The sequence below is a fragment of the Malaclemys terrapin genome, chromosome 24 (genome assembly GCF_027887155.1).
Source record: "Malaclemys terrapin pileata isolate rMalTer1 chromosome 24, rMalTer1.hap1, whole genome shotgun sequence".
NCBI classification, from domain to species: Eukaryota; Metazoa; Chordata; order Testudines; family Emydidae; genus Malaclemys; species Malaclemys terrapin.
The window spans coordinates 15750456-15763046 of record NC_071528.1 but is presented as its reverse complement, the minus strand read 5'-3'; the positions used below and the strand labels follow the sequence as shown (position 1 = coordinate 15763046).

The 12591-nt window shown below is 57.0% G+C and overlaps 1 protein-coding gene across 1 annotated transcript; it reads left to right on the top strand.

The window, feature by feature from the left end:
• Nucleotides 1-63: 63 nt before the first annotated feature.
• Nucleotides 64-11177, top strand: DDX49 (DEAD-box helicase 49). The gene is made up of 13 exons (XM_054013794.1): nucleotides 64-246; nucleotides 869-992; nucleotides 2477-2562; nucleotides 3663-3784; nucleotides 4658-4845; nucleotides 5532-5672; nucleotides 6343-6418; nucleotides 6757-6833; nucleotides 7368-7465; nucleotides 7927-8001; nucleotides 8628-8716; nucleotides 9136-9207; nucleotides 9879-11177. Exons 1-13 carry the CDS (start codon nucleotides 132-134, stop codon nucleotides 10050-10052), a joined length of 1437 nt encoding a protein of 478 aa, XP_053869769.1. The 5' UTR covers nucleotides 64-131; the 3' UTR covers nucleotides 10053-11177.
• The last annotated feature ends 1414 nt before the right edge of the window (nucleotides 11178-12591 follow it).

Below are 12591 nucleotides of genomic sequence, written 5' to 3'. Positions count from 1 at the left end.
TATGGACTGAGAACTGGGAGCCAATGGGAAAGAGAGGGGCTGGTGACGTATATTGCTGGCGCCGGAAGTGGGCGCTGTGGCGTGCGAGGCGCCGGTGAGGCTCGTTCCGACGCGGTCCCTGTCCCGGCGGCATGTCCAGCTTCCGCGGGCTCGGGCTGGCGGCCTGGCTGGCGGCGCAGGCGCAGCAGCTGGGCATAGGCCGCCCCACCCCGGTGCAGGCCGCCTGCATCCCGCCCATCCTGCAGGGTAAGCGGAGCTGGGCCCCGCCCCCTCCCTCCCTCCCCCCCCCCCCGGGGCCTCTACACCCCCCCCAGCCCAGTGCCCCCCACCGGGGCCTCTGCACCCCCCCCAGCCCAGTGCCTCCCTCAGTCCCCTCCCCCCACCGGGGCCCCTACACCCCCCCAGCCCAGTGCCCCCCTCAGTCCCCTCCCCCCCACCGGGGCCCCTACACCCCCCCAGCCCAATGCCCCCCTCAGTCCCCTCCCCCCCACCGGGGCCCCTACACCCCCCCAGCCCAATGCCCCCCTCAGTCCCCTCCCCCCCACCGGGGCCCCTACACCCCCCCAGCCCAATGCCCCCCTCAGTCCCCTCCCCCCACCGGGGCCCCTACACCCCCCCAGCCCAATGCCCCCCTCAGTCCCCTCCCCCTGCATCTCCCTCCCACCCCCCAGCGAGGCCTCTGGGTCTTTCCCTCCCCCCCCCAATCTTATCCCCTGTGTCTTGGGCTGAAAACGTCCCCTGGCCATGGGGGCTGAGTTGGGGGAGGGGATGGGAGTGAAGGGCCTTTCCCAGGGCTGCGCACATTTGGAGCCAGGTCTCTGCACCCTGGGTACACGCTCACCTGGCCACTCTGGTCTCTTGCACGCAGGTCGCGACTGCATGGGCTGCGCCAAGACCGGCAGCGGCAAGACAGCTGCGTTCGTCCTGCCGGTCCTGCAGAAACTCTCTGAGGATCCCTATGGTATATTCTGCCTGGTGCTGACACCCACACGGTAAGGCTGAATTGTGTCGCTTCATTTCACCGGCTTTCTAACAAATCCCGTTATCACCTGTAAGAGGCTCAGGAAGGTTCTTGCCTCAGGTGTTCATGTTGCTCCATCAGCAGGGAGATAACAGAACCTCATCTGTCAGCGGGGCCTAGTCATGGAGGTGGAGGGTGCGTTTGAGTCTGTGGAATAGCTCTACTGACTCACACTGATGGCCCATGTTGTCCAGTGTCTTTGCCCTGACAGTGGCCAGGAGTAGATGCTTCAGAGGAAGGTGCAAGAAATCCCTCTGTAGTGGATTGGTATAATCTGCCTCCCATGAAGGGTTTATGCCTAATAGTTAGAGATGGGTCTAACCCTGAAGCATGGATTTTTATCCCTTCCAAAACTGTTTTGTATTGGCTATAATTCCAGATATTCTTGTTATCCATATAAACTAATTTTCCTTTGACTTTTAGTAAATTCTTCATTGCAATGACATCCTGTGGCAATGAGTTCCAACAGTGTAATCAGGCACCGGACTGAAAAAGTATTTGCAGTTTTGAATTCGCTGCCTTTTCCTTTGACTGTTCCATAGTTTCGGTGTTGAGAACAGGACAAGAGAAATGCATTTTCCTAAACCATTGCACTTTAATCTTATCCTGTTATTTGTCTTTCTGGGGTAAACAACCCCAGTCTTTTCAGTCTCTAGTCACTGATCTCCTGCAGTGGGAACACAGTGTAACCATGGTGTTTTAGTAGATGTTTTTCTATCAGCCAAAGGGAGGGATATATTGGTTAAACAATTTTCCTGGCTCCAGCTGTCATTTCCCTGCATTCCTGTTCTTCCATATTCTGAACACACGAGCATGGCACTGTGCTGCCCCAGAGCGCCCTTCATGATATGGCAAGGCCCTGCCAGCATCATCCCCTCATTAATCCCGTCTCCTGGGATTCAGAAGGAAACGACCTGCATCCAGAATCGTTAAACAATAATCCCCTTCTCCTGGGGTGCAGTTCAATTCCGCTTCCCCCAAAAGAGCTCCCCTCAGGATCAGAGGTCTTCCCAGCCCCCCTTGGGCTGAGGGGATTTCCTGTCAGGCTTCTTCCTCCTTGGCATAGGAGACCCACAGGCCTCCTCCTTGGGTAGCGCTTGTTAATTCAGGCCAACTGCGGTCTCCAACCAGCTCCCTTCTTCCCGGGCCCCTTTTACCTTAGTCCTTTTCTCCCTGGATTGGGAGAGCTTAACAGGTAGCCACATTCCCCTGCTGGTGTCTCTGGGAGCGCCTCCTTTTAACTGCATTCTGGGAGCCTTCGGAGGCCCAGATGCTTATGAGGAGGCTGGCTATCCGGTAACTGCTCACACATGGGCTGAGGTGGGCTCGTTTTCATCACAGGAAGACTGGGCTTTGATTCTCTTTTCGGGGACCAGCCATCCCTGACAAGGGTAATAAATATAACTCTGATATTTCTATGTTCTATTTTTCCCCCTTTTTCTTTCTCTCTGACAGGGAGTTGGCCTATCAGATTGCTGAACAATTCCGTGTTCTGGGGAAGCCACTTGGCTTGAAGGACTGCATCATCGTTGGAGGGATGGGTATGTGTGTGCTGGTTATAAACTGGCCTCTGAGAAGACACGGCACAGTTACGTGTCTGATCCACTTTAAGGGGCTGTGCAGTTTCAGAGCACTGATGGCTCTGAAGTCTGTGCGGTGACTGGAGGAAAAGGTGGCTTTAGGGAAACTGTGCTTGTCCAGAAGGTGCGGAATTCTCTAGTTCCAGTAAAACCTTACGCTCACCTGAAATGCACCAAGATACAGTGTTTCTTTTGTCCATTAACAGATTTCTCCGTATTTGACGTGTGACTGTCCCTTCCCAGCAATCACAAGGAGAGGGCAAAACTAATCAGCTTTAAGGTTTTGTTGCTGGTGTACTTTGCCATTGAAGGGACAACCTGAGCAGACATAACGGTTGATGGCTGTGGGATTTGTTGTTCATTAAGAAACAAATAGCAGCCCTCAAGTGCCTCTTAGTAAACTGCCAAGTTAAGCAACGTTTGGGTGCCCATCTCTGCTTGAGGGGCCCAGCCTCTTGCTAGGGACGAGGCAAGCATTTTAAAGAAAAAACAATGTCGTTGTCATCAGTCCTTGTGTATCACCTGGTATCCAGTATCAGGGTTTAAGTGAGCGACTTTCTCCCTCAGACGCGACATTCTTCTGCCGTAGAGTTGTCCTCCTCTGCCTAGGATGTGTTGGACCGACGCTCATGAAATGAGGAAGGTGTCTCCAGCTTCCTCAGGCTGGAATTTTCAAACGCTCCTTTAAAAATCCCGGCTTCATTTGTTGTTTCATTGCAACATGAAGTAGCTGGAGAGAGCCCGGCTGGAAAGGGCCAAAGTTTAATGATCCTTGGTAAATAAATGATGCTGGAAAGTCCCAAATAGTCGCTGGGTTTAAGAGGAAGCCTTTTTGTCACCGTGGTTCCCTGGACTTCTTCCTCTATGCAATGCCTGGTTTTAGTGTCCGGCCCTGGGAGATGGGGAGCGTCCCACGTTCCCCTTGTTCGGTGCCCTCAACTCACACCGACTGCATCTTGTAGAATGAGGCCTGTGAGAGGAGACCTCTCCAGCAGGCTGGCTGCTCTCCCAGATCCCGGCCTGGGGCGTATAACTTTGCTCCCTTGGTGTTGTTTTTCCAGACATGGTGGCCCAGGCTCTGGAACTCTCCCGTAAGCCTCATGTTGTCATTGCCACGCCTGGCCGGCTGGCTGATCATCTCCGCAGCTCCAACACCTTCAGCCTCAGAAAGATAAAGTTCCTGGTAAGGCAGCGCTTCAGTTCCTTTCCCGCTGTGACCGTCTCCCTTTCTAGACATGGGAGCATCTAAAGTGAGTTCCTGTGTGTGGGGAACAAGATGCCGGGCTGGGCCAGGTGCTGCGGATGCTTGAGTTTTCCACGGGCTGAACAGTCACAGATCCAACAGCTGGAGCCTGCAAATGCACCAGCTTGTCACACAAGGGGACCTGGGCTCTGGAGAATGAGTCAATGGCACTTGTGAGGAGCCCTTCACCATTGTATCTAGGTGCTGAAATACAGATGGTGTCTGCGTTAGTGGAGACAGCCTCTCTGTGCCCCAGTCTCTCTCCATCGTTCATGCAAAAGCCTCTCTTTTGTCTTGCCTGTAACCCTTCGCTTCAGTCTCCTTGTCGCACACCTCAGGCGTGAATTCCTTCATATAGCCACCGTCTCAGCTGGGTTTGGAAACTTCGCCCCCTGCCCTGTAACTTCAATATGGTGGAGCGTTTGGGGGGCTCAGAAGTGTTGTAGACTATGTATGGGGTAGATTGTGTTCGGCATCATTATTGTGTTGCTGTGGAACAGTCTCCCTTGTCCAGTCTTCTGTCGTACCTTGGTTGTGGCTCCATGTGGTGCTCACACTCGATAGCACATTATTGTGCAAGTGTTGATATCTGTTACAGCGTGTGAGGATTATCCTCCCTGGGTTACAGGTGGGGAAACTAAATCGCAGTCTCTGGGCCTCAGGCACGGCCACAGAATCCATGTCAGAGCCTGGGTTGGAACTCTGGAGTTCCTGGCTGGAGGCTGGGCTGCCTCATCGGGACCATCCCGCTCCTGGGTGGTGCGGCTCCTCTCAGCCTGGCTTGTGTTGCTTGTTTTCGGCCACGTGTTGAAGGTTTTGGACGAAGCTGACCGGCTGCTGGAACAGGGCTGTACTGACTTCACCAAGGACCTGGAGGTGATTCTGGGAGCTGTTCCAGCGACCAGGCAGACGCTGCTCTTTAGTGCTACGCTGACAGACACGCTGAACGAGCTGAAGAGTCTCGCCATGAACAAACCCTTCTTCTGGGAGTCTCAGGCCGAGTAAGTCTCCTGCTGTTTCCTGTGGTGTCCCCCCTCCCAGTATACAGCAGGGAGGCTGTGAATGTCGGCGCATTGGGCTTCACCTCATGACTGCCTTGGCAGTATTGGGAATGGTCGATACTTCTCTCCCCATTAACCACTCGGTCCCAGTCACACCCTGTGCTGTTAGGTGGTGGGGACTTGGTACTGGACATACTGAACCTCGCTTCTTTTGTCCGGCTTCCCCAGTGCTTGGCTGCACCGGGTGGTCTGCCAGGGAAGGTGGCACCAGCAGCTGGGTGACTAGGGCAGAGCTGAATATGGCTGAAATTGTCACTTCCCCTTTGCCTTTATTGTATTTTGACCCCACAAACTGTGAGCCATCAGAGATATTTAATGTAAATTAAAGGAGTCGGGCTGCCCTGGAGTCCCCGGCATCAGGAGCTGGGGAGCCAGTCAGACAGGCTGCCACCTCCCCAGGCTTTTTGGTGTTTTAGATTTGTATTTATGTTTTATTTAGTCCCACTAGTAAAACACAGGCGGGACTGGCAGCAATTGGGCCTCTTACGAGAATCCTGGGCAGTTGTCTAACTTAACCGGCTTCATTCTCCCCTCTGCACGTGACCCCATCTCCCCACTGTATCCTTCACCTCCCCCAAATCTGACCCATCTCAGGATAATGTCCCTTTCCTTCCCCTCCCAAACAGAGTGCGGACTGTGGACGAGCTGGTTCAGCGCTACCTGCTCGTGCCGGAGAAAGTCAAGGACGCGTACCTCGTCCATTTAATCCAGACCTTCCAGGATGAGCACGAGGACTGGTCCATCATCATCTTCACCAGCACCTGCAAGTGAGTCGGAAGCCAGGGCCATAGTAATGTTTAGGCTTCGGTAGCTCAGACCCCAAACTCCCCGCTAACAATAGTAAAGCCAGAAAGGCACGTGCTGCCCTAGTCCAGGCACTCCAGTGGGGTCCGAGCCCTTTCCTAGCTCCCGGGAGGTGAGTGCTTCCCAGTGCCAGGAAACAGCACGCTATGGAAGGGCCAAGTCTGAGTATCTCCACTGACCTGCTTAGTCCCGACCCAACAGTGTAGAGAGGGGCTGTGGTCACAACGGTCTCCAGCTGCATTGGGCACTGCTGTGCTGCGTCCTCCTGGGGCTCTCCAGTATAGGGCACCATGGAGGGATGGAGTAGGGCCAGAAGTTGCTGTGATTCTGTGATTGTTGCCCCATTTCCTTCCCTTGAGTGAGTCCAGTTGCAGGGGTTTAACCCAAGATGTGACTGTCCTAGAGGAAATCCCACAGTGCTCTTCAGAGAGTCTGGGCTCCCCCTAGTGTCCTGACCAACCTTTAACAGCCAGTCCAGTGGCCGCCTGTGAGTGAGTGCCAAGCGTGGGATAGGCATTCTGTTTGCCAGCATAGCCGAGGCACTGTGTACCTGGGTCATGGGAGGCTCTGTTCTAGGCCATCGGCTTCCCCAAGGACTAGATATGTAACTGGGAAACGTCTCTTGTTTTTAAGGAACTGCCAGATCTTGAACATGATGCTGAAGAAGTTCAACTTCCCGTCAGTGGCTTTGCATTCCATGATGAAGCAGGTGAGTGACCCAGCAGGGCTGCGCAGTGGGGTGCTAGGGCACGCACACATCTTGGCTATGCTGCGGAATGAAGGCCTCAGGTTTTCACACATTTATCCGTTGAGCGAGGGCATTCAGGGGGTGACTCTTGTTCTCTTCCCTAAGGAAGGGGCATTGCTGGGCACAAGCCAGGTGGGTGCTGTGCTGGGTTCAGAAACCCACCTGAGGTCCCTCACTCCTCGCCTGCCCTCTGCCAGCCTGGTCAGGGATGCACACTTCTTTGCTGATAGCTGTTTTCCCTGAAGCCAGAAATCTGTGCAGGGCATGCGGCTTCATCCAGACTCCTCCTCCCTTTGCAGAAGCAGCGCTTTGCAGCCTTAGCAAAATTCAAGTCCAGCGTCTTTAAGATCCTCATCGCCACTGACGTGGCTGCCAGGTAGGAGAAGGGGAAGCTGCTCTCTGCAGCTACAGAGCTCTAGCGAGTTTCCTAAGCAGCAGAACCACCCAAGAGCTGTGGGGTGGGGTTTGCGAGAGGGGAGCTCGAAGGTCTTGTCTGGGTCAGGGCAGGGGATTGTTCCCTTCAGTCATGGCCCAGGGTTAGGGAACACCCTGGAACTCGCTTATGTACCTGCTGTAGCTGGATTCTCTGTTCATCCCCTGCCTTTTCACGCTGTAACCTGTGAGTTCACGTGCTGATAGAGCTGCCTTGTGAGAGGGGCTGGGTAGCCCGCTGGGCCCCGAGGGGAACGGCAGGCAGTTGACTGGGCTGCAGAGTGACACGCAGGGGCAGGCTGTCTTGGTCCCTGATCCTGAGGACTATATGAGGAGACGGTTGAGTCCCTGGAATCGGCTCGGGCTGGTCACTGCAGGCCCCGTGGGTGTCGAGTCTCCAAGGGCTCTCGGGGAACGCTGAGAACAGGAGATGCCCCACTGCTACCTCTTCAACCCCCTTTTCTTTGCTGCGCTCCAGGGGCTTAGACATTCCAACAGTCCAAGTTGTCATCAACCACAACACCCCAGGCCTGCCGAAAATCTACATCCACCGGGTAGGCCGGACGGCCCGTGCAGGTGAGGAAGGAAAGCCAGCGAGAGGCACGGGTCGGGTAGTGCCACGGTTCAAAGCAGAGACCCGGTGATGGGATTCTTGCCCGATTCCTCCTTTCATCCAGTTTAAGACCAGAAAGGGGGGACCATTAGACCCTCTGGCTGACCTCGTGTATATCACAGGCCACTTACCCCTGGTGGCTGTTAGGCAGTTCTAGCTCCTAGATCAGAGTAGGCCACTGATCCAGCGTCCTGCCACCACCGCTCACAGCGCTGACTCGTCTTGGCTGGTATCCCACCTCGGACAGCAGCCGGTAACCTGCCTCTGAGCAAATGGAAGACCCTTCTCCTCACTGCCCCTCTCCACAGTGCACCTGTGCTAATTCCTGGAGGCGAGTGGGGCCTGGGGGAGGGTTAGTCTGGGGATCACTGCTCATCAGAGTTCACTTAGTCACCAGCGCCTGGTTCTGGTTCCCATCCCTCAGGCCGGCACGGACTCGCCATCACGCTGGTGACGCAGTACGACATCCACCTGGTGCATGCCATTGAGGAGCAGATCAGTAAGTGGAGAGCATCAGCGCAGGCGTGGTTGCAGCCACGGCCTCTCCGACAGAGCCTACGGCCCAGGAGCCTTCTAGTATCAGAAAAACAGCTTCTCCCCCCTGGCTTTGCAGCCGAGGCCCGGCAAATCTAGTAGCTCCGTGTCTCCCCCAGGGCGGGAGCCGCCCCGGGAACCAAACCTTCTGGTCTCTGATACTCTAGTACGACTGGTACGTAGCGCCTCGCACCCGGCGGGATTGCAGAGGGCTTAGCAAGGGCTGCGTCTCCCCACCCTGAGACAGAGGGTGGCAGCTGTGGACAGCAGCTCCTAGCTAGGCTGTGCAGTGCTCCTCAGGAAGTGGAGAAGGCTCCTGCCTGCAGTTGAAGCAGCCCTGCTTTGGGGAGTCCTGGCAGCCTGGCTCTCCGTAGGGCGGTTGGGTGAAGAGACTAAGGCGGTCTCTCATTCTGGTCGCTGTGTGGGGGTTGGTCCCGTGTATTTGGTCCCATTATCCCCAGTGATAGCAAGGGGAAAGTTCTCCGGGGCGCTCTGAGTCAGTAATGACCCTGATCTCCCTCCAGCGGAGGGGCTGGCCCCTGCTCTCGTACCAGTCTCTGAGCTGTCCGTGTGTCTTGTGTCCTGATTTAGAAACGAAGCTGCAGGAGTTCTCGGTGGAGGAGCGTGCGGTACTCAGCATCCTCACCCAGGTGAACGTCGCCAGGAGGGAGTGTGAAATCGTAAGTGACCGGAGCGTGGGGCGCCCTGGCCGGGGAGCCGGCTTCCTCTGACCAGGAAACGCTTCCCCTCTAACCCGCGAGGGGCGTTTAGCTTCGGCAGGGTGTGCAGCCCTCGCTTTGGATATGCAGCTGTGTGGAGGGCTCGGGACTCATTCCCCTTTCTAGAGGAGGCCTGTGCAGGACATGAGCTTTTGTAATGCAAATGCTGGGGCAGGGACCCAGGTTTGCTGTTCCCCATCTCTAAGGTGTGCCCATCTGGTGATATTGGCCTGCTCGGCAGTGCGCTGGGGACCTGGGCTTTGGAGCGAGGGTCTGCCAAGTCCGGCAGAGCTCTGCTCAGGCCTGCGACCCTCCTCAGAGCCTTGCTGCTGGTCCTACTGCCTGGCTTCTCATCGCGCTTTTGTCTTTTGCTTTGGCAGAAACTGGAGGCGACTGATTTTGATGAGAAGAAGGAAATAAATAAGCGGAAGCAAATGATCCTGGAAGGAAAGGTGAGTGATGCCCTCCAGCCACTGCCGCCAGGTACCAGGACAAGCACTGACCTGTCGCACAGCACAAGACACCCATCCCCCCCTTCACTCCTGCAGTCTGTCTGCCTCGTTCCCCTTTGAGCAGCTTCTGTTCGCCTTGAAAGGAGAATGATGAAGAGCTACTGACAAATGGGTTGTCCCATTACGTCCTTCAGACCTGGTGTCCCATTCCTCTCCAGAGTCAGTTGTGCTTCAAAGAGCAGGGTGGGCTTGACAGGACGTTACTCTGCAGCCCCCCTCGGCCCCCAGTGGGGGGTCAGAACGGGCAGCTGAGAGAGGAGGGGAGCGGCAGCATGGAGCAGCGCTAGGAAAGCGGAGGAGGTCCAAGGCTGGGATAGGAGAACCAGAGAGGGGAAGGGACTTGCCCAGATTTGTGCACAAGGCAGTGGCAGAGCCGAGAATAGAACCCAGGAGTCCTTACACCCCGCCCCAGATTTGGACCACAGCCCTCTCCTCTGGGGTGGAGAATGGTCAAGCAGGGTGAGGAAGCAGAGCGAGAGTGCACAAATAACCAGGGCACGTGGTCTCTGGAGACAGATGGGCAGCTGGGGAATGCCAGGGTCCTTTGGGTGGGGGCAGGGCTGACAGAACCCCGCTGCATGTCGTCAGTTTCTTGGCGTCTGCCCTTGCAGGACCCGGACGTGGAGGCAAAGAGGAAGGCGGAGCTGGCCAAGATTAAGAGGAAGAACAAGCAGTTCCGCGAAAGGGTCCAGCAGACGCTGCAGGAGAAGAAACAGCTTCGGCTGAAGAGGAAGCTGCAGAAGAAGGCGCGTCGGCAGCAGAGACGGGTGGCCGAGGAGAAGTGAGAGCCCCAGGCGCTTACAGCTGGGGAGTTGCTGCCCAGAGCTCTTCCTAGCCCCTGGAGACCACGCGGCGGGGGAGGTTGATGTGGAAGTTTCTGACTTGATGTTGGTGTTTGAAGGGAGGGGGATCGCTCTGCCAGTGTAACCCCTTCTCCCTCCCCTCCAGAAACTCAGCTGCTCTGGCCCATCCTTCGGCCTGACCTGGGCGGGATGGGGCTCAAGGGGTGTCACTCCTCAGCCCCCCATGCCCAAAGGAGGGATCCAAACTCTTCTCCCTTGGGGAGCTGCTCCTGCTCATGGTGATTCTCGGTTTCTCACCTGCTCCCACCCTTCCCAGGGCTGGTCCCTGCCACTCCCTCTTGTTTAGATGGGCAGCTTCTCCCCAAGTCGGAGTCTGAAAGCCCTGAGCCAAGGTCAGCTTGGCCCCTGGCTTCCTGGCCCGGCTGGCGGTGGTCTGAGAGGGTAACAGCTAATAGAGCCAGGGGAGGGGCTCCATCAGGGAGGCTGGTCTGGCGTGTTTTGTGATAATTTCCCTTCCTCCTAATTTGTGTGTCCCGTTATCCGAACCCTGTTTATCCCGAGGTCCCTCTGAGCCACGTTTCAGATCTGTCCCCTGACCTGCAGCTCCAGACGGCTCCCCAGCCCCAGTCAGCCACGGGACCATCACGGGCCCCTCTTCCCTTCCAGGAACGGAGGCTGGTTTCAATCGCAGTATCCAACTCGACCAGGTCAGAGGTCTTTGATTCACATCTGAACAGGATTCCCTGGCCATCTCGGGAGCAAATATCCTTAGCTCTGAACAACCCACAGCAGGTTGGATTCTGCTCCCTCCCTCCCTGACACCCCCACTGGACGCTGCAGAATGGATGCTGCTGGTTTGCACCCCGCCCAATGAATAAGTGACTCTTGCACCAAGAATGGCCCCGGATGTCCCAGCGTGAGGACTTGGCCAAGTGCACAAGGCTCAGCGAACTTTAACCTTGGGGGGGCGGGGCGGTGTGTGCACCATCAGGGAATGTGCTTCCCTCTGGAGCCTCAGAACTAAGCGCAGCTCTATGGTGGGGGGCCCGGCAGGAAGGGAAGTGATTTCTGCTTTGGTGATGGGGGGGATGTTTTCTGTGACTCACCTCTTCCCTGCCCCCAAGAAATATTTATTTGCAATAAATAACTGGGTGTCTGGACTCTCCTGGCTCGGGGGACTGGCGTCTTGTCCAAGGGCTGTTGCTCGGAATGAGGGCTCGGTTTCACCCTGGCATATCGAGCTGGATCAGGGACTCTGCACCCAGTTTTGTTTCAGGGGCGTGGTCCAAATAGCAAACAGGTTCTCCTAGCCGGAGTCTGCCCCGGTCCCTGCTGTCATGGTGCCAGGGCAGCGGTTCTGCAAAGCTGCATCCCATTCTGGGGGGGCCACTCGCCCCCTCTGAGTCCCGCACCAGTCGGGCGTCTCAGCCACCTCGGGCCTGTTCTCTGCCCCAGAGCCGGGTCCATATGCCCATCCTGGCACAGGTTTGCCATGTGAATCCCCAGGGCACATCCCCTCTGCACAGCCGCTGGTGCAGCTCCACCTGGGGCAGCAGGCGAGGAGCTTGGATGACTGGGGCCATGTGGCTAGAGAGGTGTGGCCAGACTGGCCATCAGGACGTGTCTGAATTGGGCAGCCCCCTTCGCCCGGCTCCCCGGGAATGAAGAGGACCTCGAGGGCCTGCCTTGTAGACAGGGCGACTCGCGGGCTCGGGCGGCTGTTGGAACCGCACTGATCGCTCTCCGAATACGGAACATGGCCCCAGCGCTGATCGCTCTCCGAATACGGAACATGGCCCCAGCGCCGTGTGCTGATTTCCCCAGCAAACCCCTCGGCGCGAGAGTAATGAGACTCCTCCCTGGCCAGGCTGCTCTGGTGAGGGCTTTGATGCTGCCTTTGTGTCGTCTCTCCTGTCGGCGGTTCCCCTCCCCTCTCTGCCTTCTGAAGTCTCTTTGCTGAGCGCGTCTCTTCATCTTCCCCCAGCACTTGTGACAGCAGGTTTGATCATGGAGTTTCGTCTTGGTGCTTTGTTCAGCCGCCTTTTCAATCCCTCCGGCTCCCTGAGCACCAGGGCACGTGTGGGAAACGAGCCTCCCGTTCAGTCAGTGCAGCGTTGATTCCATGCAGCCTGGCTAGGAGAGGGGGGAGCGGCCTGTCTCAGGCTGGGAATGGACCCTGCCCAGGTCCACAGAAAGCACCTTGCCTGGTGACTGTCAGTGGCCTCTGCGAAACGCGCTTACAGGCCTCGGGCCGATTCTTCCTTCTCCCATCCCTCCCTGGCTTGAAATCTGCTTTCATCAGCTCTGCCCCCCGCGGGAATTCCTCCACCCGTCTCCCAGCAGGGTCTTGCAGTGGGGCTGCGGCCGGAGCCTGCCTTGAACAGCGGCTCGTAGTGTCCTCGGGCCGAAAGGGGGGTACAAGAGCCTCGGGCAGGGAGATCAGGGCAGGGGGCTCGGTCCAGGCTCGAATGGCTGCAATGTGCAGGGAGGCGTTGAGGGCGGCGGGGGCCGGGCTGGCAGC